Source organism: Paralichthys olivaceus, chromosome 20 (assembly GCF_024713975.1).
Source record: "Paralichthys olivaceus isolate ysfri-2021 chromosome 20, ASM2471397v2, whole genome shotgun sequence".
NCBI classification, from domain to species: Eukaryota; Metazoa; Chordata; class Actinopteri; order Pleuronectiformes; family Paralichthyidae; genus Paralichthys; species Paralichthys olivaceus.
Genome location: NC_091112.1, coordinates 18898462 through 18923625, shown reverse-complemented (window position 1 = coordinate 18923625; position 25164 = coordinate 18898462). Strand labels below are relative to the sequence as shown.

The window sequence follows — 25164 nt, the reverse complement described above, 5'->3', positions numbered from 1 at the left end:
GTTAAACCGGACAAACTAAACATTTCTATGGCTTATTCAATCTGAGAGACTCATTATTGAGGCCTAGCCACAGTGAGGGTGCACTGCAGAACCCTCAGGAGCCTCCGATTTTAGACGCTACACCCAAGTCTTAAAGCCAGATGTGCAAATATATTAAACAACAATAGATATCAACAGACAACTATATCAAATATAAGACACAATGAAAGCAACATGTGAAATAAATAAAACACATTTAGGCTGTAGTAAGATGATAAAAGCAATGAATACATATAAAAGTTCAAATAAAACACATTTGTGATGGGCTTGGCATTTCGAGTGAAAACACTGTATGATATTCAGTGGAACAGATGTGTGCACTTCAATTCCTGTTCATTTCAGTCAGAGGAGACTGGAGAGAAACACATGAGAATGAATGAATTATATTTATTGCGAACTAAGGAATAGTAAATGGTAAGTGCTCTGTATTTATATAGCGCTTTTCTGGTCTTGATGACCACTCCAAAGATTAGTCTTTGGCTCTTAAAACCCAGTGGAATGTCAAAACACCATGGAAGCGTTCCTATGAATTAAATGCTTTGAATATGAAGGAGGAATGTAGCATCTGGCCAAATGGGTGAAGGGAGTTGACCCATTAAGGTTGAGGTGGTGCAAGGGAGGAGGTGGGTCGCTCATTGATCGTGGAACTGAAGTGACAGCTGAATGACAGGAGGGAGAGGGAACATTTGAAACTTTGACAGCTTAGATTTGTTTGGCTCAAGGTAAGTGTGTCAGGTTGTTATTGGATGAATGGAGAAAAGGAGCTGGTGGAGCCTGGAGATAGCGGGAGCTGTGCATAGATGTTTTCAGACATGAACGCAGGAGATTCTGTAGTGTGTGAATATTTGCATGTGGCACCCCGACGACGTTGGACTGACAAGGGGCCCCGTCCTGACTCTGCAGATATATCTGATCAGGTGAGGGGTGAAGCAGCAGGCAGAGGCAGGATGTAAAATATTAATTCTGCTGCGGAGATCACATCTGTGTCAGATCTTATCACCTGAAGCTCTCTTGACATCTCTGTTGGTGTCCTCTACATGTGTGGCACCGCTTTTTCATCTTGAGATATTTGGATTCTTTTATTTTTGAAGGGTCTCCTGCTGTGTTCTCACATGGGCTCAGTCTGACATTCTGACGAGTTCTTAATAGGGGACTGGCTGAAGAAACTCCATTTCTTCTTTTGAACATTTGCATTCTCACATCCAGGCCCCAGCATGGATAATGTCATGAAATCATCCAGAGTTCGGTGCATGTTTGAATGCAGCTTATTAGGCTCTTCCCTTACTGAACAATGGTATGGTATGGTTATGGTATATATATATATATGTCTTAAAAGTATTAATAAGGCAATGTAATATATCCCAACAATATTAGAGACACTGCTTATATATACATATATATATATATACACACTGTATATATATTGAATTGAAATTGAATTTTGTTACTTCTAAATTCAGACAAAACAAGTCATGTACTTGGCCCTAAACACATCAGAGAGACATTGTCTGAGCAGATAGTCACATTCGATGATATTAATTTGGCCCTGAGCTCTACTTTGAGGGACCTTGGTGTTTTGTTTTCCCAGGACATAAAACAAACCTCTAGGACAGCCTTCTTTCACCTGCGCAATATCATGAAATAAAAAAAAAACATTTCCAGATGAGACTATTATAATTCTTTATTATCAGTATGTCTCATTGAGTCTGTGAAAACTCTGCAGTTGACACAAAATGCTGACAAAGTTCTGAAGGGTCTAGAAGTAGAGATGATATTACTCCTCTCTTCGCTTCTCTGCATTGGCTTACATTGCATCTTACATACACCCCATCATAGAGCTCATAGCACTGCATTGTACCTATAGAGGACTTGGCTCCTCAAGGGACTGGAGTGCTAGTGTTCTTATGCTGCAGGTGATGAGTCAATTGAAACCAGTGTTTAGAAAATCCCATAATCAGGTGAGTGAAGCCATGCCCACAACACAAGACAACACAACACATAAACAAACAAGAAGACAAGGAGAAACACAAGGAAAACCCAGATCTCACAGCCAAGCCATGACAACGTTTTTCTGCACACAACCACAAAAATGTTTATTTACCAAAATGTTGAATGGAATGAAATCTGTTTGTTTTTTTCATTTAAAGAAGAGTAGGAGATCTGAATCTCTGGCAGTGCTCTAGCCTGGTAGATGACCACATTGGAGTTTTATCTGTCAACAACCCCCTCTCTTTCACCTCCCTCCCTTTTCTTCTCCTGCTTTATTTAGTCCCCAAGGACCAGCCAGTATTTGACTGCAAGTCTCCTCTCTTCTTTTGTCTTTCTGTCAGCCCCTTGTGTCTGTAAATGCTGTTCTTTTTTATTTTGTTCTGCTATTGCAGAACATTTCCTAAGAGTTGCAATGACTCCTATGAATTAGGTGCAATGCACCTTAACCATAAGAAGAAAGGGGAAAAAGGAGGAAATGGCCTCTTCCACGCTGTCTGGTTATTTGTGGTTATGCAGAACGTTGACTGAAGCTCTGGAGCAGGAGCCTTAATGAAGGACTGGTGTGGTGACCAGTGCCAGCGGTTGGAAAAAGCCAGCAGGGCAATGACAGCATGTGGCACTTTGCAGCCGAGGAGACTGGATCAGCAGTGGTAAAACATCCTGAAGACTGGAAAACAAAACCCTGGAAAATTTAACTGTGACCAGGGAGAACACACAGAGCTGAATGAAGGATGGCGGAGAATCTAGGTCTCTGAAAGAGAGAAGCCGGGAGGAGGGAGAAAAAACAACAGACACATTTAAAGGAAAATGTCATGACATAGTTGTCTATTATTGTGTCACAGTTCATCAAAATGAGACTAATTTTATATTCATCTGGGCCAGATTTTTGCCTGCAGATCATTAAGCAGCATTTTTTTCCTTTTGAGTAATACATGCAAGTATGCTTTGAACACATCCCACTACACATTTGAGACTGAATAAATGTCCTGAGTACTGTCCATAGAGAAAAATAGACATGGGGGACAAAGACAGGACAGGTGTGTGATGACCTTATACTGTCAGAAACAAGTTATCAAACAATACAGTTCTCGTTGAACAGTCGAGATATCATAAATGGTCTGTATGTATAAAGTGCTTTGCTAGTCTTGATGACCACTCAAAGCTCTTTACATTTACCCTTTCACACATTTCTTCATACAATACATCTGTGCATCACTCACACACTTCCGTAAGGAGGTTCAGTATCTTTCCCAAGTGCTGAGGACATTTCAGCACGCAGAATTGAACCGGTGACGTTCTGGTAAGTGGACAACTCAGCTGTGCCATGGTTTAAATATGCTATGCTGGTGTTGGGGACTAATCTGGGTTTCTGGGTTACTGTTCTCCTCCTGATGTCTCACGCCTGGTTAGATGGCATTGGTTTGTTTATTAGTTAGCAGGTTCACGCGGAAATGATTTCCATAATATCTTGTGGAAGGGTACAACATGACCCAAGGAAAAACCCATTAAATGGAGCCAATCTGAGAAAATATGGGCGCATCCAGGAATAAGTTTTCACCGTCTTTGCAGTGTTACCCTGAGAATTAATAACATACCATTGTTTATCTGGAGATCTTTTCATCTCATTACTATCATGTCTTATGAAGGAAAATAAATTTTGATACCAAATACCATCACAGTTTTTTATAACGGAAAATGAGCTTCAACATAAATATGTCTTCATATCTGAGTGTTCCAGGTGTGAAGTCACGTTATTTGTGTACCTTTCTCCATCCAAGCAGCCTGTCTCCCTGTTGCCACAGAGTAGATCTTGGTCCAGCAACCGAAGCTCTAAATGGGTAAAACAGCTGTCAGTCAGGGTCCCCTGCCAGTTTATTGGAGGGCTTGTGGTTTCCTGTGTTTCGTCATTCAGTTGCATTCGGCCATAATCTGCAGAATCTGAACAACTTCCTGAGCACAAGAAAATTCCTTGGCCCTGGATTCCACTTTCCACTGTCACACCATGATATTTGAATTACTAAAGGTCACCATTGGATTATGACATGCATTCAAAAATAAACATCTGAATAACGTTTGACTGTGCTCCCTTTTGGTTTATATGGCAAATTGGGTTTCTGATTAATTCTTCTCTCCCACAGAAAAACAAAGAGTTCCACAACCTGCCTTAAAAGAATTCAAAATGTGTTACTGTTGTTGATTTTTCATGCAGTGTCATTTTTAATATTTCCCAGATGAGCAGGTCATGGAAGCAGCCAAAAGTGCTTGTAAAAATTCTGTGAGAAATCCAGAGTAAAGGCACATACGAGGTCAGAAGTTTTCTCTCAAGTGACTGAGGAACAGCCGAGATTCCATTAGAAGGCACAGATTTCAATATCTGGTTCCATTTTCTGCTCTCATGAAACATCAAAATTTCTCACCCTCGCAGCATTGACTGATGTGTTGAAATATTCACCAGAGTTAAAGAATCCTAACTTAGCGTGCACCACCTTTCAACACCAGGGCACTGCTGTAAATCTTACTGAATCATTTATTTGGGAGAGTAAAGCAGGCAAGCTGGTTGAATGTGGAAAGTCTTCAGCTGGCTGTGTTGATCTTGGCAAGGCAGGATGTGATGACAACGTGACCCTTCCTGCATCTCCCTCATGGGTCAAGGTACGAGTTTCATTCACGATCAGGAGTGACACTGGCCAGATGCATTCTATAAAGACCACATATATATATATATATTACAAAGAGATGTATAACAATTGCAAAGAAACAAGTAGAGGAGAATGAAACACATAGCTAAAAAGAGATGAAAGAATTATTCTTTTTCAATTCGTGGTCTTGCTTATATGTAGGAAGGGTGGGGGCCTCTCACATGTCTGTGCCCAGGGGCCCATTGTCTCTTAACCACAATGGAAAGTGTCAGTAAAGACACAAAAATGTGTGTTTAAATTATTTCCCATTATTTCCTTTTTATTGTGAATGAAAGTTGGCAGCACTTAATATTTATTTCAGTTAAAAGTTTCTCATTCTCATATTTCTCCATATAAGTATGAGATGCTATGAAAATATACGTGGATTAGTTTACAGCAGAGGTGTCCCATAGCAATGTATAGAATTGAGAAAGTAACAGTTGATATACAGGGCACAGTAAAATATATGACATGAAAGTTAAACATATATCACCAATATTTGTGCAGTAAACTGGATGGGCTGTGTATATTTACGGTGCTAAAAAAACAAGCCTGTCTCCTTATATTACCTCTATGTTAAGAGTTTAAGTAAAGGTTTACTCTCAGGATTTCCCTCAGGAATATACATTACATGCAGCACCATCAACGCTATATAAAGATGGACTACATGACACCTCCCCAAAAGTAAAGCCGAAACAATCTGATTGCCCTCTGGTGGTTGGTTGCACTATGGGCCATAAACTCAGTTTGTTTATGGTGATCGGTATTACTTTGGTTCCAAATGACCTCACCAACACAAGATGGCAATGTCTTTATCTGGGACATTATGGCTTCTTTTTCTTATTTTTAGCTAAACTAGTGTAAACGGATATTGCCACAACCTAAATGCATGTGCGCCGTGCGTTTTAGACCATTTGGGAACAGATTGCTGCAGAAGAATTCTTGAGAAAAGTGCTGATTGAAACAGAGGAAATACTAAACTCTTAACTGTTATGTGGCATCAGTTATTGCAGACTTGGACCCAGTAAACCCAAATTGGCTCATGATGAGGTGGCCAGATGCTGCTTTGTCTTAGGTCATTTATCCTCAGTCTGACCTGTTGACCCGCTGCTACAGAGGCACAGCCAGTTGGTCATAGTTCCTTAATCCCTTAGTGAAGGACTACCTGTCCAGTTTCAGTGAAGTGGTAGCTCAAGAGTGATGGAACTAAAGCCTGCTATCCTTCTATCCTTAGACAGTTTTTTGGTTTTTGGCATTTGGAGGTGGCTGTTGAAAATAGATTTTGTCTTGTTCATATTAGCTCAAAAGGAAATTTAGTTCTAATGTAAGGAAATGTTTGATACTACCAAAAGAAGATGATTGAAGTCGATGGATACCCCCATTTTCAAATTAGTGAACTGTCATGGAAGGCATGTGGTCACAGAATACCCTTCATTCGACTTTAGGACAAAGATCTGAAAGGACTTCTGAAGTGTTTTATCCTTGATCGGATGCCCACAGCGGCTATAAATAACTGAACCAACTTAGGGGATATTCCTAAGAACTTATGAAACACATGCACAGAAAGAAAACACTGGGTACAATGTTCAACCACAAGTCAGCTTTGAGATGCATCTAAGGGAACTGGAAAGCCACAAAGCAGCTAAAGGCCTGAGTCGAATCAAGTAAATGATTCACCAGCTGTTTTTACAAGTTTGAGGCTGCAGCTCTCGTGGCCAAGACACGGCTCCATGAATCAGAATGCATACTCACATGCTGTAGATGACACAAAAATAAGAACATCTTCACATGGCACTGTATTCAAGGCCGGATTTAATGTATTTGGGATTCTTAGACAAACTCAATGGGGCCTTCTCTGAACCTTATTTGTACCCTTTCTCTAAATGTTGGTATTGTACATACATGAAAATGATTTAATCAAACACAAACACTGCAAACACAAAATCCTGCATTCAAATCTTTACTCAATTAGAACGTTTATGAGCACAATGTACTCACATTTATTTATAGCCTTCTCAGGGTGGTACTCAAGTTAACAACTTTATAAAATACTGGCTGGTTTTATCTACAATATATTTTTGAAGGTGTAAATGACCAAGTTCCTGAATCCCCAGCTCTGGTGTGGAGCAAAGTTTCATATGATGGAAATATTCAAGTAAAGCACAGGAAAATCGTGACCATAATTAAGGGTAGTGCTTGGGTAAATATTCATCTTCTCTGCTTTTCCTCTGCTTCTCTGGCACTGAACCAGTTTATGTTCTTTACATTTCTATTTATTTTCCACTATATCTAGTTTCAACTTCATTTGCACAATTATATATATTATATATTCCAAATGTAACTAGTATAAATTATAATGATATGCTTAACATTCATGGGGCTTATTGTAAGTTTTCTCTGCTGCTGAACCTGGTTTCCTGCCGGTAGCAGATAGTGGAGATGGTTGTCCACCAAGAGCTTCAGCTGCTTTAGAGGTTATAAGATGTCTTCTGAGCAGTGCTGCTTCTTCAGGGCAGACTAGATGCTTGAGGGAGTTACTATTAGAAAATGATGAGACAATTCAAGGGCGGGGTTAGAATGCTAACAGTAGTAGAAGAAAAGAAGTGATAGGAATAGGAGCAAAACAGGTTGCACCTCTGGAAACAGCTCTTGACGAGAAAGGAAATGAAGTTTGGTGCTGAGCTCACAACAGTTGCAAGCTCAGTGCTGCAGGAATAATACTATTGACTATCAATGTTGTGCAGGAAACAAAGAAGAAATGGGAAACTGATGGTTTTGTTGACCTATTCATCCATCTTAACGTCCTCCTAATGCAGGCTTTGTCACTCTAAAGCCGTTTTCAGACATGTAACCTGTAGAATGTCAACAGAGTTGGGTCTGGACTTAAATGCAGCCCCTCCTGAGAATGGCCAGAGGTTATTCACAGTTCAGTGCATGTCTGAAAGCAGCTTTAGCCACTGAATTTCCCCCTTTGCTTCTGTCATAATTACTGCAGCCACAAGAGGGTGACTTACAGTAAAATGTGAATGCTGCACTGATGACGTATGAGGTTGTCCTGAAGACAAAACACTCGTTTGTCCAATTGGATGTACACATGCTAAGAAAGCAGCACAAATCATTTGGGTTTGTCTCATTTATTTTAAATCCAGGTTTTTGCAAGTAAAAGGCATGTAAACTTTCAGACAGAGCAAAATGCTAAAAAATAAGATAAACACATATTTACAGTATTACATTGCAGAGTTTGGGTTTAAAGTGGTTACAGTCTCCAGACCTTTTTGTTTTTGATAAATTATTGAAATTCTAAATTTAATTTTCAGTTCAGTTAAACAGAACATAAAATTTTCCTACTGATTGTTCAAAAATGTACAGTAGAAATTGACTGAAATCAAAAATCAAAGCCCTCTCATCAAAGCAAATCATCTCTGGAATGTTCTTGGAGTCTCATTTTATGGTCTGTTGGGAGGGTTTGCTCACAGCAAGTTGTTTGTATGTCACCAATGTGTCCTTTGTTTCAGCTTCCTCTGCCCAATAACAATTTCTGTTGGAGAAGAAAGACCAGGGAAGGTCATAGTGGGGGGTGCTCTGAGCTCTGGTCGCTGTCGTGACTGTCCTCCTCAGTTGCTAGCCTCGGGGAACTGGCCAAGCACTGAAGTCCCACTACTCCCGACAACTCTGATGGCAGTAACCGCCCCTTCTTTACATTCACCAGTTCCTTCTCCCGTGCTGCTGCCCCCTGCTGACCTCCCTTCACACGCTTCCACTTCATCCTTCTGTTCTGAAACCACACCTTTACCTGTGAGGAAACACAAATCATTAACATGTGACTGCTGTGGTTTCTTCAGATTCTACAGTGCAAAGCAATGGGAGAAGGACAAAATGTCTCCACAATAGTTTGCCTAAGCCTGTTTTATTACAGTGCTCCATATAAAGTGTAATATAAAGTGACTTTTTAGCTGCCTTAATAATTTCTCCTCTTTATTACATGAAATTACGGCTTCACAGCCTGAGTTGACTGAAACAGTTGTGGACATCAGCAGTCAGTAAGCTGAATCTCCCTCCTGGCAGTTGTGCGTTGGCTGCTCTTTCCCAGCAAATAACACGCATACCAGAATCATCTTCCTACCATTTAGCAAGGAAACGCTGTCCCAAGAAACACAAACAAATTTAATTTTTTGTGTAAAATCTTTTTACTAGAATATAAAACCCTTGATTTGTCTACCTCAGACTGCTGATGCCTTCTAGTCATGTCAGCTGAACATGGAACGTATGTGGCCGTATAAAAGGGTTAAGGAATGGTCATTTATAAAGAAAACAAAGGGTCTGCTTTGTGGACCCATCCATCACCTTCCTCCCAATGTAGATGTCACTTTTACATCACCTGAGTTCCACCGTCCTCCATCAGAATTGCTGAGGCTGCAGGAGGTGGCCTAACAATAAAACAACTATGGGGTGTAAAGAGCTGCTACCACTGACAACCTCTAGGGTCATTCTTCTAGAGGAGAACAGTCTGGACATGGTGGAATGTTACAAATATTAACATTTAACAAATAGCACAAATCATTATCATCATATTCATCATCATTTTAAATACATCATTCAAACATCTCCACATGTTAGGCGGATGGAAAGTTACTGAATATGATTATTTCTGAATGTATCATTAGTGTACTCGAATAACTTTATCTTCTTAGCCTAAAGTACTTATATTATCCCCAAGCATGAATTTGGAGGATCAACCCCTTACAGTTGAAGAAACCGAGTAACGATTCAGTTTACAGTTGCCTGAGATGGTTGTGTGGCTGGGTGCGAGTGTGCCAGATAACATTTCAAAGCTGATGTTAAATCTGTTCACTTTCATACATTAAATTTATACATCAAACTTGTTCATGTTTACTGTATTGTTCTCATTTCTTTTTTAGTCTACCTGGTGCTGTTTTATTATACAAATTTCACTTGCTGTGTTTTCTTCGTCTCCAGTGGGTCAATGACCCTCAAACTAATCAATCAGCTCTACCACTGGTTCATCTATGATAACCAACTCAGATGCCACAATGAATGGAAACACATTAATTAGCATATTATTTAGACAATTTTATAGAAATCTTGCTCTGTGCCACATTTGGAATGAAACTGGACTTATGAGTTACCATAATGCCTTAAGAACTTGCCTCACTATGTTCACCAGCCAGTGCAAGATATTTTGCCTTTAAACCCACCAGTGTGCGGTGTATTGATCAGAGCTTTTCTTGTCCTCTGCTGCTGTAATTAACAATGGTGAGAATATAGAGACTGAAACAAAAAGTAGTTAAGTTTAGGGTCATGAAATGAAAACAACCCTTTCAGAGTCAGGTTGAGCTGAGGGGAGGTGCAGAGTTGCCGAGTATCGTGTGAGGAGTCATCACCTGTTTCACATCACACACATTCAAGTGATATACTGGTAATATAAATGTGTTTGTGGTAATGTAAAAATCTTTAGAACCTCTGCTCTGAGCTACTGTGGATACATGGCAGTCCAATATGGCAGATTCCATGGCAGAGGACCCATTCCCAATTTAGATATAAAAGACTCATTTTGAGGTCATGAAAACACAATAATCTTAGTTTCTGGAGATTATAAAATCATTTAAAACATAATTTTGAATATAACATTCAATTTCCTTCAATACAGTTATATGGAGATGTAGTTTGAGGTTTTTTATGCTACCGTACTCCTGCCATTTTAATAATGAGTTGTAAGTGAGTTAAGGGATGTTAAGAATCTCAGAATCCAGAATCAATGCTCTCACAGATTTATTGGACGACCACTTTAGACAAACAGCCAATGTGAGGGGGAGTGTTGAGGGACTGGGCTCCAGACAGGAAGATCTAACTCCTGGGTGAGTTGTCCTGGCTGTTGCCTGAGCCAATACACAAATTAGTCCTGGCTAACAGACCTCTGAATGCACTCTTATGGGGGGGGGGGGTTAAAGTGTGGGGTTGTTGTTGGACAGAAGTGCTGAACAAGGGCAATGTAAAGTAGATTCCTAAAGATGTATACATACTGACAAGGGCAGCCTTGCAAGACACTGGAGCCTTATCTTCAAATGTAAAAAAAAACAACAGAAAGAAAAACATTACATGTCTCCATGCTGCTCCTCAGTATGGAGGAATCAATAATAAGTCAAATTCGACTCAAAATGATGCTAACGTGCACCCGCGCTTGCCCTGGGGTGAAAGCTTGTTTCCTGTGTGTGCGTGTGAACATGAATGAAGCTCCAGGGAGGATATCAGAGGACATTTAGGTTTCGACTCGAATATGAATGTCAGGGCTCACAGGAGCAGTATGGAGGGATTTTATGTTTTTTTTTGTTTGAAAAATTCGGTCACCAGTTACTTCAATTGTATTGGATTTGGCTGCAACGCTGTTTACCCCTGAAACTCCAGAAGTGTTTTGTGGGCTCAAAAGACTTCACCCACTCCTCCATCGGCATAGTGGTGAGTAAATAAAGAGTGAACTCTCATTTTGTGGTAAACTATCCCTTTAAGAGTACCAGTAAGCAAAGCCAGTGAGCCAGAATACACAATATTGGCTGCCGCTAAGGTGGTAGAGTGGTCGGCCTCTAACTGGAAGGTCGGCTCGATCCCAGTCTTCCCCCTCTGCATATCGAAGTGTCCTTGGTGCTGCTCATAGATGCACTGTATGAATGTGTGCGTGAATGGGTGAATGGCAATAAACTGTACTGTAAAGTGCTTTGAGTGGTCATCAAGACTAGTAAAGCACTAAATAAATACAGACCATTTACCATTTGCAATGCAGGGCCATGAAAAATAGAATGAATGAAGCCATCCTTCATATCATTAATTACACCTGTTGTAGTTCTGCTCTGACAAGTCAAAATGCCACAATTTTAAAATTGCTGCATTTGTGGCCTATGATCTCTACTGTAACAATTGTGGCCAGTGAGCCACTGATTCATGTTATTATTAAGTTAATGCTAACTCTATAGCATTGCATGCTTTCACACCATATACAAATGAATGGCTTACACTTTGGGAAATGGTCCGAATTATATTGTGTTCATAGTTAGCAACTAGTGATTTTTTTTTAGGGGGGTGAGGGTTACTGGGTTAATGTGTTCTCACTTTTCACGTGAAAGGGAGTAGTGAAGCTTTATGGCAACGAAAGTTGGGCCTCATTATAAAAAGTAGCCTAAACTCAGTTCCCTTAATTAAGACCAAAGAGCCGTTGTAAAAATTTGGACTGTGAACGTCATGTCACTATTAGCAAGTAACCCTTTGCACAATGCTACAACATTAGTACAGCCTGTTCCATTCTGTTGTCTTAATACAGTGAACTGATGCACGAGTCAGAGGATCAATAGTTCCTCAGATATAGTGTTTCAATGCAAACCCTTTTCATTAAGGCGTCATAACTGCTCAGCATACACTTTACAGCAGGTCAAGTCCTCAGGGTTCAATTCATAACCTTCACCAAAGTTTTACAACTACATCCTGTATCAATTATTGACTCCACCTCTGTCTGCAATGGAGCGACTGATCTCTGATAACTGTCGTACTAAAGGGTTAAAAGTTTGGAAGGAGGATAGACAGGAGGATATTTCCTTGGATGACTGGAGAGGAATATGTGCGGAGACACACAGATGAACAGCAAATACCAAATTAGGACTGTTACAATACAATTGGCCACATCAGCTAGACTACACTGATTCAATAATAACAGTCCAGATACCTAATAAATTTGAACAGTCAAAAGTACACTATTTCACTGCAGGTGGGAGTGCAGAGAGATGGTAACTTTCTGGTGAAAGATCTCGCAAATAATCCACAAAGTGCTGAATGTAAAGCTACCTCTTCATCCTAAAATGTTTATTTTAGGGTCATACCCTCCCACCATTTCCATAGCCATTTCAATGAATAAACAAAGATTTATAGATATGTGTGTACTTATTGCCTTATCATGAAGGAGTCGACACAAGCCACAGGTGGGCCAATGGCTGAGGGATATGGGAGAAGATCACAAATGTTCTCAAACGAAAGAGTGAAATGTTTGATTTCATATGGACTCCCTTTATACACTTTTAAATTTATGTTGATGTGTCCTATGTGCTATGAGATGCCAACAGTGGGAAATGTCTTTTTTGTAAATCAATTTATGTATTTACTTTATTATTATTATCATTATTATTTCTGTTGTTGTTGTTTTATCTTATTCTTTTCTGCTTGTCTCGTTTGGTTATCCTTTTTGTGTATATGTATGGGTTTGTATGCATGTGTCTGTGCATGTATATATATATATATATATATATTTATGTATATGTTTATGTGTGTCTGTATGTGAATAAGTGTCATGTTTGCAGATGTCTATATGTCCATGACATTATGTAGAAAATAAAAGTAACGAGTATAGAAAATAACCTTCACCAATACATGTTTTACTTCTCCATCCATCCTCTGCCACTTTGACTCTAACACTTATCCTCTCGAGGGTCACATGGGGGGCTGCAGTTAATCCCAGCTGACATTGGGTGAAAGGTAGGGACATGTCACCAGTATATCACAGGGCTGACATACAGAGACAACTATTCATGCTCACATTCACAATTACGGGCAATTTAGAGTCTTCAATTAATCTGCATGTCATTGGACTGTGCCAGAGAAAATCCACACAGGCATGAGGAGAACCTGCACACGCTGGCCTGCAAGTCTGAGCCCAAGACCAACATCTCATCTGTGCAATATTACCTCAGTGTACCAACTGTACAAACAGAAATGACGTGTTAATGACAGATGTTCCTTCCACTTTTTCAGGTATACATTCTCACACAACTGTTCCCAAACACTATTAACCCCTTAAATGAGCAGTGTGTGCTGTCAAACACATCCGCGGCACCGCTAATGTCCAACAAGCGTGTCTTTGTGAGCATTATGAAAAACCATGAGGCCTGTGACACACAGCAGCTACACTTCACACACTACTTACAGCAGCACACTAACATTTCAAAGAATCTGTGGTAAGGAATCGGTTAGCCTCAGAGCATCTGAATGTCAATCTCCTTGCTACGTCAGAACACTGAGGGTATCTAAGCCTCATATCTACTCTCTTCATCCACAGTGTGATGACTATTGTGCTTGAGGAGGAAATGTAGACAATTATAGATATTCTTCACCTAATAAATCTTTGACTTTACTGGTTGTATAATTATTATGGTCCACTGAGCCCATGTGAGAACACAGCAGGAGATTATTCAGGGGGTTTCACAGCAAGTCAGTCGGCATGTTGATGGTGACAGACGCAATGCTGAAATAAAACAATACAAATATCTCAGGATGAAAAAATATATAATATTTAGAAGATACAGACAAAGTTGTCCAGCTACACACAATAATGTCATATTGGCAAGACAACAAGACACTCTAAGTCCTGCTTCCTGCAAGCTGTGCCACCTCCCACCTGAATGCTCTGGACAGTTTTTTGTGACCAGAGAATCTCCTGCTGCGTTCCTGACTCCCTTCTTTGGACATTCTCTGAAGTTCATGTGTAAAAAAATCGAAGTGTTTTCTGTCTTTCCAACAGGGGTTACCTGATACAGACATGCACGGTCTCTTTACGGCACCAAACCTCTCCACTGCACTGATGATGAGTCGTTGATAGCACACACTGTCACTGCACTTGGCTGTTGTTCATCAAGAATTTATCCCAGCACATAATTACATCTTCAGAATGTTAGAACCCTTCCTCCAGCAATATAACAATATGCAACAGAGAAGTAAGATTTGAGATGCAGAGGTGATAGTCAGAGCTCACCAGCCTTGAGAAGTTAAGTGAAACAATCAGGGAGGTCAACTCATGTACACTTGACTCTACCATGACACCATAGGCTTTCAAAACAGAGACTAAAAGGCCACAACACACATGATGTGAATTCTGTTGGACACCTACTGTTAATATCATACAATAAAAACTCTACATTCAGTTAACAATTCATAAGGCACATGGGTCTTTGGAGAGGTAGTGATTCAAGTAGTTTTTATGAGATATTTTTGGCTATTGTAGAATTTTTAATAGTAAAAGGGGAGAGAGAGAGAGAGATAGAGAGAGAGAGTGGGGCTTGCAGCCGCTGCAGAGGACAATTTGGAAGTGAAAATTGAAAACCTGGACATTTAAGTGTATTACAGATATTTGGTGGGACCAAGGACACCCAGTTTAGAGCTGGGACAGTCCTGGACAAACTTTTTATCTTTTGTTGTTATACTATGAGTGCATAACTCACCAAAAACCAAAATCACAAATCTAAATTTTTATATATTTACAAGTGCATTGAGCCAATGGGATATAACCTGTTTTAGTGAGCTTTAGATATACTAGTAGGAATATTCTTTAAACTACTGCAGTGTCGTTGTAAACCTGCTTGTTTGGAACGGGCTGTTTGCTTGTCATATCCTGATGCTGGTTAAAGCTTTTCCTTCTGAGACTGTAAAAGAGGCCGGCAGTAATCGAGCCCCGTCATGTAAAGTCCAGCTGATGGACTCAGTCCACAGAACCCTGAAATAGAGAATCAGTTGTTGTTGCTGTGATCTTTAATACACTGCTGACATGATCGAAAACCCCCCTTGAATAGATGAGATAGATAGAGTCCAAGCTGCTGTTGATACAGAGCACTGGTTGCCTGTATATTCAAAGTTTATTAATATTGAATGTATCAAGTGTCCGAATCACACCAAATTTGACAATGTGCTTCCTTGGGCCCTTAACAATACACACGTCAAGTGTGAGGGAGCTAAGCTGAATATTTCTCTACATATGTGAGCCACAGACATATAAAAGTTGCTGATTGGTAGTGAAAGTTAATTTTAACTGCATCTGTCAGGAACACTGAGAGCTGCTTACCAGAGGACTATTTATATTTCTCCAAACAAAATACAACATGTAAAAAGCAGAGATCTTTGGAGCGTAATTATGAATGACTTTCAATGACCAACAGTTCCCCACTGCTGCTGGATTTTGTGCTAAAGCATATTCTTACTAACTTCCTTCGCTCTCTTTTGTCTAAATCACTTTGGAGGCTCTATAAACTGAATATGTGAAAAGTACGGGCTTGTAGAATTTGAACTTCCCAGATTCCCTACTATCACCCCAAAACCCATCCATCAACTTACCCACCATCCATCTGTCCAGGACCCTGCTTCCTTCCTTTACTCTTCACCCCTTCATCCCATCAATGTCAGCTCTCCCCATCCTTCCATCCCATCATCCCTCAGCTCTTCTGCCAGAACCTCAGTCCCTTCCCACAATGCAATCTCACCACACCTCATCTGTGTTGTGCAAAGAAATATCCTAAATCTCTCCATTTGTATGGTCCTTATTAATTAACAGTGATTTGAAGCTAACTACAACTGCATTTGTATTATTGTACGTATTCAAGGTTAAATGGACAAACTGGTAACTTGTATAAGGCACAAACTTCACAAACTTTTTTGCCTGACAATAAGATTGTCAGAGTCCTTCTCTCTTTTCCACAACTGAACAGCACCATAGCCCATTTTATCTGAGAAGAGTAGAAGTGTATAATTCTTATTGCCAAGCCAAACACTGACAGCAGTATTACAGTGGTGATTTATTACATCCTTAGATCCTTTGGCAATAAACTTAAAAATCAATTTTATCATCTTCCAGTGTCAAACTATGACTCGAGTATTTGTCAGTAAAGCCTGTTGACTTTCTTGCAATATCTGGTGGGTGCCAAAGGTTCTTAATAAAAGTCATGGCTCATTTAATGGTCCTATAATTGTATTTCATGCCATGAAGCACATTTAGGATAAAAGTAGGATTTTGATGGCTGTTTGTTTTGTAGCCCGTTTCCTCCTCCTCTGTCCTCACACTGAGTTACAGTCATTCAGCAGGTACCGTACTTGTCGTTCCGTGAGGTCGAGGTTGACAGCTATTTCGTAGCGTCTCAGTCTGGTCAAATAGTTGTGGTGTGCAAACTCGGACTCCAGTTCCCGGATCTGTTCTTTGGTGAAGGCTGTGCGCTCCTTCCTGGGCTTGCCGTTCATGTCTGACTTATAACTTCTGTCTTGGGACTCTGAAATGAAAAACAGAACATTTTCCAGCCACAGTTGAGTCTCCAAAACAGAGGGGGAGAAAGAACAAAAAAAGAGGGAGAGGGGGTGAAAAAAAATTGGGAGGTGGAGAAAGAACAAAAAGAGGGGGGTTGAAAAAAATAATGGGTGGTGGGATTGATAAACTGCAGGGACCCAAAAAGTAAAATAAATAAAAGAAGGCTTAGGAACAGTAATGACCTTTTATTGCAAAGACATCATTATTTCATATGTGGTATTTAACCCAAGCAGGGAGCTTTGTCCCAGACAGCCTCAATGTCCAAGAGCCACAACACTATGCATAAATATATAGAAATCAGGATTAGGGTTTGGGATTAATGCAAACATTCAGTGCAAAATGATGTATAAATATATATAAAAATAGTGTATCTCTAGTCTTCTAATCGACTGCTATCAACTGTCTTTGAACTAATAAGTCGCCATTGTGTACTCATTCACAGATGCATTCACACATGCTGCACTCTTTTCTATAAACCATTCACACACTGTTGGCACAGGGGGAATTTGGGGATCAGTCTCTCGCCCAAAGACACTTCACCTTGCTGACTGATGGAACCAGGTATTGAACCACTGACCTTCTGATTGGTGGACAACCTACTCCCTTCCTGAGCCAAAGCCATCCTTGCCTTAGGAACTTTTGTGTGCAAAATGTCAATGTCTCAAGTCTATACCAATTGTCAATAGCTGTTGCAGTGATATGTGGCTCTTATGAAATCTGTTCACATATAATCAGGACTTAAGAGTTTTCAAACAATATAGAACTACAGAATATAACTAATGAGGCGCCACCAAGACAAAGCAGAAGTGTGCACGTGCTTTGCTGTGTCCAACCCTAACTAGTGTTTCAGTAATTTAACCTTAATATTTATTTGCAATAACCAGAGTCTATGTTCACCCTTATTCACTTCATAGTCCAGGGGAACTGGCTGTCATTCACGTTTTGCCAAATGTCTTTATCTGGCAGCAGAGTTGTGAAATCTTAACAATAAACTTGAGGAATGTGGTCTCCTTTAAATTATTCTTTAAAACAGTGGTGTCTTTTAAATCATGTTTATATATATCATATATCAAAGATTCTAACAATACTGAGCATTGCTTTAAGTGTTGAATCATATTTTCCCCCAATCACTGTCACAAGTATCTCAAGCTTCAGTTTGATGTATTTGTCAGTGAATGGTGAAAATGAACACAGCATTCCTTTACAACAGAAAGAAAACGTTGAAAATAATTTCTGAAGTCTGCAGTGCATCAGTCCTGCTGACAATTTATTACTGGTGTAAGTGCTGGATGTGCTGACAAGACACAGTTTCCAGGAACAGAGAAGAGACGCTGTTTCTCCCAACACCCAACATTAATTAGACAATGGCCTTTCTTCTTCTTCTTCTTCTTCTTCTTATTATTATTATATTCTTTTGTAATTTATTATATATTTATTTCTAAGGCCTATTTGTATTCAATGATAAACCATGATGTCATACAGACTCTCTCTCAGTCCGCTCTTTTTTCAGATCACAGAGTTCAGAAAGAAAGAATAAAAGAGCTGCGGTTTCTCCAAGTGCCAATGAAGTTAGAGTTAGGAAATTGGATTTGGGTTAAGTCACTGGCAGCTTCACTGTATCCTTTCAAACTTTTCAATCTGTCTGACAGGGCTCCCTCTATCCTGGCTGGGACATCGAGTCGGGGGTGATCGGAAAGTTCTTCACTTGGCACCTCGCTCCGAGCTGCTCGTGAGCGGGGTGAGCTGATACAGATATGGAGCCTGCTTTTAAATCTTGTGGATCTATCCTGGAGCTGATGCGCTCTTTTGTGTCCTTTCTGCCGTCCATGTGGAGCATATGTGTGCAGATAAAATTTATGCCTGGAAGTAAAGTTTTATGCCTCTGATATATGACTTGCACTTTCACCATCACCTTCGCTATTTCAACTTTGAGTCCCACCGACTAGCTATGACCCTGAATGTGTTCAGGGTCATAGCTAGCACTGAAGACACTGGGGTCACGACCTCTGGGGTTTGTTGGGGAGTTTGGAGAGTTTAACGACCTGGTTGGGGGAATATTTACGTTGAAAACACTTGGTGCTGGTCGAGGATTAATAAACTCTTTACAGTATTCTGAGCAAACTGTCTCACTGCAGCATTCATTTCATAGCCTTTCAATTCATTATCTTTAAATTCCAGTTTTCTATGGCACTTTAATGGCTTCTTGTGATAGCTGGCTTAAAAGCTCCATAATTCAATTCATTTTATTACAGCATATTTCAGTTCTGTTATAAAAACATATTTTAATAAAAATGCAATAAAAAAATCAGTTTATCAGTTGTTTAATCTTTTCTGTCTGATAAACTTCCTAGTATGTCCTTATGTAAATCTCCAGCCATAGAAAGTTGTCAAGTTGTCAGAGGAGGGCGGATGTACAAATGAAGATTTAAATTGCCTATAGGTTTTGTTGAATTTAGAAGCATTCACCTGCAGATCTTTATCATCTGAATCCACCATTATTGGAATATGAATTCGAGAGAAACATGATTTATCCCCACTGCAAAAAATTATATCCAAGTAATATTAGACCTCTTAAATCAGGGGAATATATTTGTTTTTGTCTGACAATATACTTCTTCTTTTACCAGACAGTTTTTATGTGGGAGTGAAATTCCCCCCTTTTCATTTGGCACATCATTTGAGTTATTTTAAGTATTTTTCCCCAATTTTATTGCTTTTTTTCTTTTTGAGTTTTTGCAATGTCCATATAGAGAATTATTTGCTTGTCATCTTTTGTCAGTTACCTTACGTTATTGCATGAGTCATGTCTGACTTATAACTGATCTGTTTTTCTTTTTGAAGTATAATCTATAGGTTTGATCTGTAGTTCTTTCGAGGGCTCTTGAAAGAAATGTATCCCATGACAATAAATGACCTGATGGATCGCACGGATCAAGAATGTTACAGTTACACTTGTATCAATTCTTGACATTGGTAATTTTGTATTGTAAACATGATATTCTACAATACATTGGCACTTTTGTTCTCTTCTGAAATAGATGGGTTTTGAACTCAGCTAATTAAACAGCTAAATTAACCCTTAAGATAATAACATTTATATTTTAATTTGTATGGAGCTGTAGTGTGCACCAAAGATGTATAAAGAAACACCTTACACCTGAGGGAACAGGTTAAAGATAAATATTTTTGCAAGGCAGGGAAATTTAAAGTTTCAGAGGTCAATTAAAAAAAGACTGACATTAACAGGTTGTTGAGAAGCTGCACAAAAGTAAATGTGTCAAGAACTTAGTCATCTTACCAGAGCTGTGATGCTTGCCTTTACTGTTCCTTCTAACCGGGTCCTCTGGAGACAGACTCTGCCGGCTGTACTCCCCAGAAACAGATGATGCCCCCGTCGGGTGACCACTGCCCAAACCTGGGTTGGTGCCACACAGGTTTAGGCCTTCTGAGCACACTTCTGGGACTGTGGCCTCCAGCAGTGGCAGGCATATGTTGTTCCGAAAGTTTGATGAGAGCATCTGTGGGGGAACGGGCCAGCTGGGTGGGTGTTGAGGATGGGGTAGGTGACCTTGGTGGGCTGCACTGCCAAACGCCCCACTGTCCTCTCCTCCAGCATAGCCACACGGAGGTGAGGAGCTGGGTAGATCCAGGTAGGACACATGGTCACTCCGGCCATGCAGGGTCAGAGGCGATTGGGTGATGGCAGAGTGAAGACCCTGGGCCGCGGCGTGAGGGCTACGTAGACAGCCAAACAGAGAGTGATCCATGGTTTGGGGTGTCCTCCAAACCCCCACTCCTGCCAGTGAGTTTCCACCAAAAACTCTTCAAATAACAAGCAGGAAAAAAAGTGAACGAAAGAATCAGGGATGTGGGCAGCCTAAGACCCAGCTCTCCTCTGCAGCCCCTCTTAGTTCAGACCTCCAGACCCCCCTAATTCCAAGAGAAACCCAGCTGAAGGAAGGCGGAGATGGTGGTGTTGAAAGAAAAGGCCTCTGGTAATCCCGAGCACACAGACGGTTGCCAGGCAGATGGTGGGTAAACACTGAGAGGCTGAGGAGGATCTCGGATGACAGCGGAGAACGCTAGGACCAGTGTGGAAGGAGTGGGTGCTTCCAGGGAAGTTGTGCTGGAGAGGGAGTCACAGGGAGGAGGAAGACGGGGGTGTTATATATAGGATGTAACATGAGATGTAGGTTGGGTCACTGGCTCACTGCTACTGACCATATGCATGTGATCATCCTCCAGAAAGCAATGCTCAATAAATCTGAATCATTCCTATAGCGCTGCCTCAGGAAAAGTGGGCAATTTATTCTGGAGCTGAATCCTTTGGCCCCGCTGAAACGTCTGGAGTAACTGTGCTGCATCAGCTGCTGGATGCAGAGCTGGAGAACTGTGTTTTCACAGCCTGTTATTTTTTTGATTGTTGGATGTAAGTTAAAAGCGACTCAATATTTACTTGTTGCATTTGGTCAAATTATTGCAAGTACAGTGACAGAGAAGAAATACTTTAGAAAGCTGATATAACTTTGTCAAGTCCAACTGACTTACGTGCCAATGAGACTTAACTCGTTTAAAACAAAACTTTGGATCTTAAAATTCACTTGACTGTTGTGAGACTTGACTCACGATAGACTTGACTTGTCTACTTAAAGCAAGGGTTCATTATCCTGGAAAAACTTTGAAGCAATGCAACTGATACATCCCACCCCATCCCATCAACCCTCTAATCAAAGCTATGGCCCTAAAAGACATGAACGCGTACTGCCTGACAACTGATAGAAGATGTTTCCGTGACTTGCTTGCTAACTTCTGGCTATTGTCTCTACTTCAGATGTGTACGTCTCTCTGGCTGAAGACTCGGGTCACGTTCAGACGAATGAAATGATTGGTCGTGTCTGTTACAGTGCTGCGAGGGTCTTTTCGTCTTTTCTGACAAGTGATGGCTATCAGGACATGAGTGCATCAGAAACAAATCACTGAACTTTCTAACTCCACTCAAAACTTTTAATGTGAGAGGCTCTTCATCCAGAGTCCACATCTCTTGACAGATCTGTTGCTGAAGACTTGTCTTGAGACGTGTCACAATGAAGATTTACTGACTCAGTTTGAGACATCTCTCCTTACAGGCTTGATCAAAGCCTCGTCTGAAATCGGAGTTTAAAAACCTTTGAGGCTGAAAATTTCCCCTTTAAAAATGTCAGAATGATATAAAATAAACACTAAGCCTTGCATAGTCTACACAGAGAAGACAATGAGAAGATAATGTTCATGTTCCATGGTCAGAGTTTGAGACTTTGTATAAAACTGTATACAATTGACTTGCACATTGTTTATACAGATATGCTTGACTGGGACTTTACTAAGAACTCAAACTGAATAACGTTCTTGCTCAAAGTTCATATTCAAGCTGATTTATAATATTCTTCTTTTTCAGGTTTTGACTGAATACAGGTGTGTTTCTTTATTTTCTGTCAATAAAGCAAAGTCTCTCAACACAGTCTTTACTTTTACGTACACTTTCAGTGTATTGTAATGTCCATCACACTACAGGTGGAGGATTGTAAAGACTCTGCATGATATAATATTAAGGTTTAATGCTTTAAAGGAGCTTGAGATGTGATAATGTTTCAAACATGCTGCGTCAACACCTCACAACCAATACAACTCATTTAGTGAGTCCATTTTATGCATTCAAAATAATTTAAAAAACACCTATTACTTCTGTGCATAAAGAGATTCTAACGCAGCATCAAAGTTCAAAATAAAGCTGTTTGACTCCCAAATATTAAGACATCACAGACATGACAGGGAAGTTCCAAGTATTGTGAGGAGCTCAAAGAAAACAGCAATAGCATGCAAAATTTTTTGTTATTTTAGGTGATTCACCGGCTCATGTTTGAAATGAAACTATTAAGCCTGAAGACAGAAGTGCTTTGGCAACCCGAGCGGTACCATTCAAAGGCAACCTCTTGCTCACGATGGAAATATACTGAATACGGGTGAAAAACAAGGTCCATCAGTGAGTTTGAGTTGACTGTTTGACTCTCTCTGCAGCAGCGTCCCCACAAATAAACATCTGTTTGTCTTTGGAGGAGGTATCCACATCTGTGAGTTCTGGTTTAAACCAGCAGCAGACAAACCCCACACAAGAAAGGAGAGAAATATGTTTAATGAGAACTGCTCTAACAACCCGACATGAAGCTGCAGCACGGTTTGGGGCTCACTCTGTCCTGCACGACACATGTACCACATCCAGTGGCCCTGTTTTAGGTCCCGCAGCAAAACACTGTGTTTACCGAACAAATTAGGATAATTAGTAGCTGTGCAAAGTAATCCGCAGGCCTATGCCCACTGTGCGTATTGACGCTCATATGGTTTCATTTTATTGCAGCTGAGCAGCGTTCAGAGGTGGAAGTGTTTCTCCTTGTTCCTCACATGTCAGCACCCCAAGGCTCCGAGACTTTCTCACCTCTAATTTGACAGCTCCCACAGGAGGGGACGTTTTCCTCAGGTGAGTTCCCTTCAAGCTACTCTCATTAGTGTGTGTGTGTGTGTGCTGAAACACTAGACTGTGTGTGTTCGGACTTATTTTATTATCATATAACATTGGTATGCACATAACCTGGCTGTGTTAGTTGAAGTTTCAGTTCAAACTGAATTTCCAGAGAAAACACAAAAGAGACAATATGTTCATTAGCAAACTGTCAGTCTAGTCACGTCCTGACTCAGGGGCTCATATGTCTCTGCGTTCAGAAAATATTTACTGAGGGTGTTTTCACATGGGTAGTTTTTGGTTGCGTAAATTTGGATGCTGGTTTGTTATCACGCTGGGTGCAATTGTGTACTTGTGAACACAGTAATCAACCAAAACTAAAAAGCTAAATGACTCATGCAACATTATATGTGCTGTGGGAGATGGCAAAGCATGTGAACTTCATCAGCCTGCGTAGTTGATATTAGCAACCAGAGAATGAATCAAGCTTTTACACGCACGTACAACAAGAGGCAAAGTACTGTCCTTGTGAATGAGACACATGATCAATAAATGGAGTGAGCATCTCCGCTTGGTTTGCAGTCGTGCATTCTGGCGGAATTTTTCTCTGTGTGGAAAGAAACAGAACCAGAGGGAAAACATAAAGTTTTATGAACCATCGATTGATTCGGACCACAACAAACAAAGAAACGCCCTCAGATCATTGAGAGGTGACAACAGTGAGCCACTCAAAATGTTCCATGACTAGAATTGACAGTTCACAGTAAAAGATTTAACTTTAAGATTTAATTAACAAGATGTGATGAAATACCATAAGATGAGGTAATCTTAAATAAGCAGGATGAGGCTACTGCAGATATATAGAAAACATATTTACATCTCCACTGCATTTATAGAAGATATTATATATGAGGTATTATTGAACACATGGGAAGCAATGGTGAGTAAAACGAGACTGGTGCTTGTGGTGGGTGTTGGGGGAAGTGGTCGTACACTTTTAATTTCGAACATGTAAAAGGTTAATTTGGTTTACACAGTGGTAGTGAGCACTAGTAAATGAAAATGGAAATAGAGTGAATTCTTTTGCTTATGACTTTGCCTTCTGTTGGTGAATAAGCAATAAGTGAATAAGTTTTCAGCAGCCTGTGTGTGGGATATGGATCTTATCACATTGCTTTTGTTTAATACATGTTTTCTTAATCAGAATACTTTCGTGGCTGTGAGCTTCTTAAATCACTTCTGAAATGTCACATTTGCAATATTCCTCACTTCATTTAAAATGCAGTCTGTTGCTTTGTTAGAAAAAATAAATCAGAATGAAATTATTGATATGAGCATTTAATACTTTCAAACATTGTTGTCCTGTTCCACCTCCAGCAGCCGCTGCTTTATTACCATGTATATCTGATGTTCATTTATCAATATGAAAATGAATAATGAAAGAAATTCAGTGAAACAAAACACTGTGAAATATTATCATAGCATAAAAATATGCAAAGTATAACAAACATTTTCCCATAATGCCATTACTTTCTTCACATAATATCCTGGCTTATTATTTAAACAAAAAGTCATGTTAAATTGCAGTTGTCATGCAGTCAATGACAATAAAATGTATATAATAGTGGGTCAATGCACTCATTGTGTCTGTCCTCAAAATATCATAGTTTAGAATTTGTGAAAACATTTCTTTTGAAAATGTAACTTTATCTTGAGGCATTTGAAAAAAAAACACATTTCAAACCTCTCAAAAGCTTTGCAACAAAAACATGCAACAATTTTAATTTGAACTCGTTAAAGTGTTTTTAAAAAACATTGCAATTTTCATAGTTTCGTAATTCATAGTG

General features: G+C 39.9%; 1 protein-coding gene across 1 annotated transcript; it reads right to left on the bottom strand.

The window, feature by feature from the left end:
• Positions 1–7806: 7806 nt before the first annotated feature.
• Positions 7807–20948, bottom strand: meox2b (mesenchyme homeobox 2b). The gene is made up of 3 exons (XM_020090553.2): positions 20123–20948; positions 16617–16789; positions 7807–8499 (listed from the first exon to the last, which is right to left on the bottom strand). The coding sequence occupies exons 1-3, from the start codon at positions 20589–20591 to the stop codon at positions 8272–8274; spliced, it is 870 nt and encodes a 289-aa protein (XP_019946112.1). The 5' UTR covers positions 20592–20948; the 3' UTR covers positions 7807–8271.
• Positions 20949–25164: the final 4216 nt, after the last annotated feature.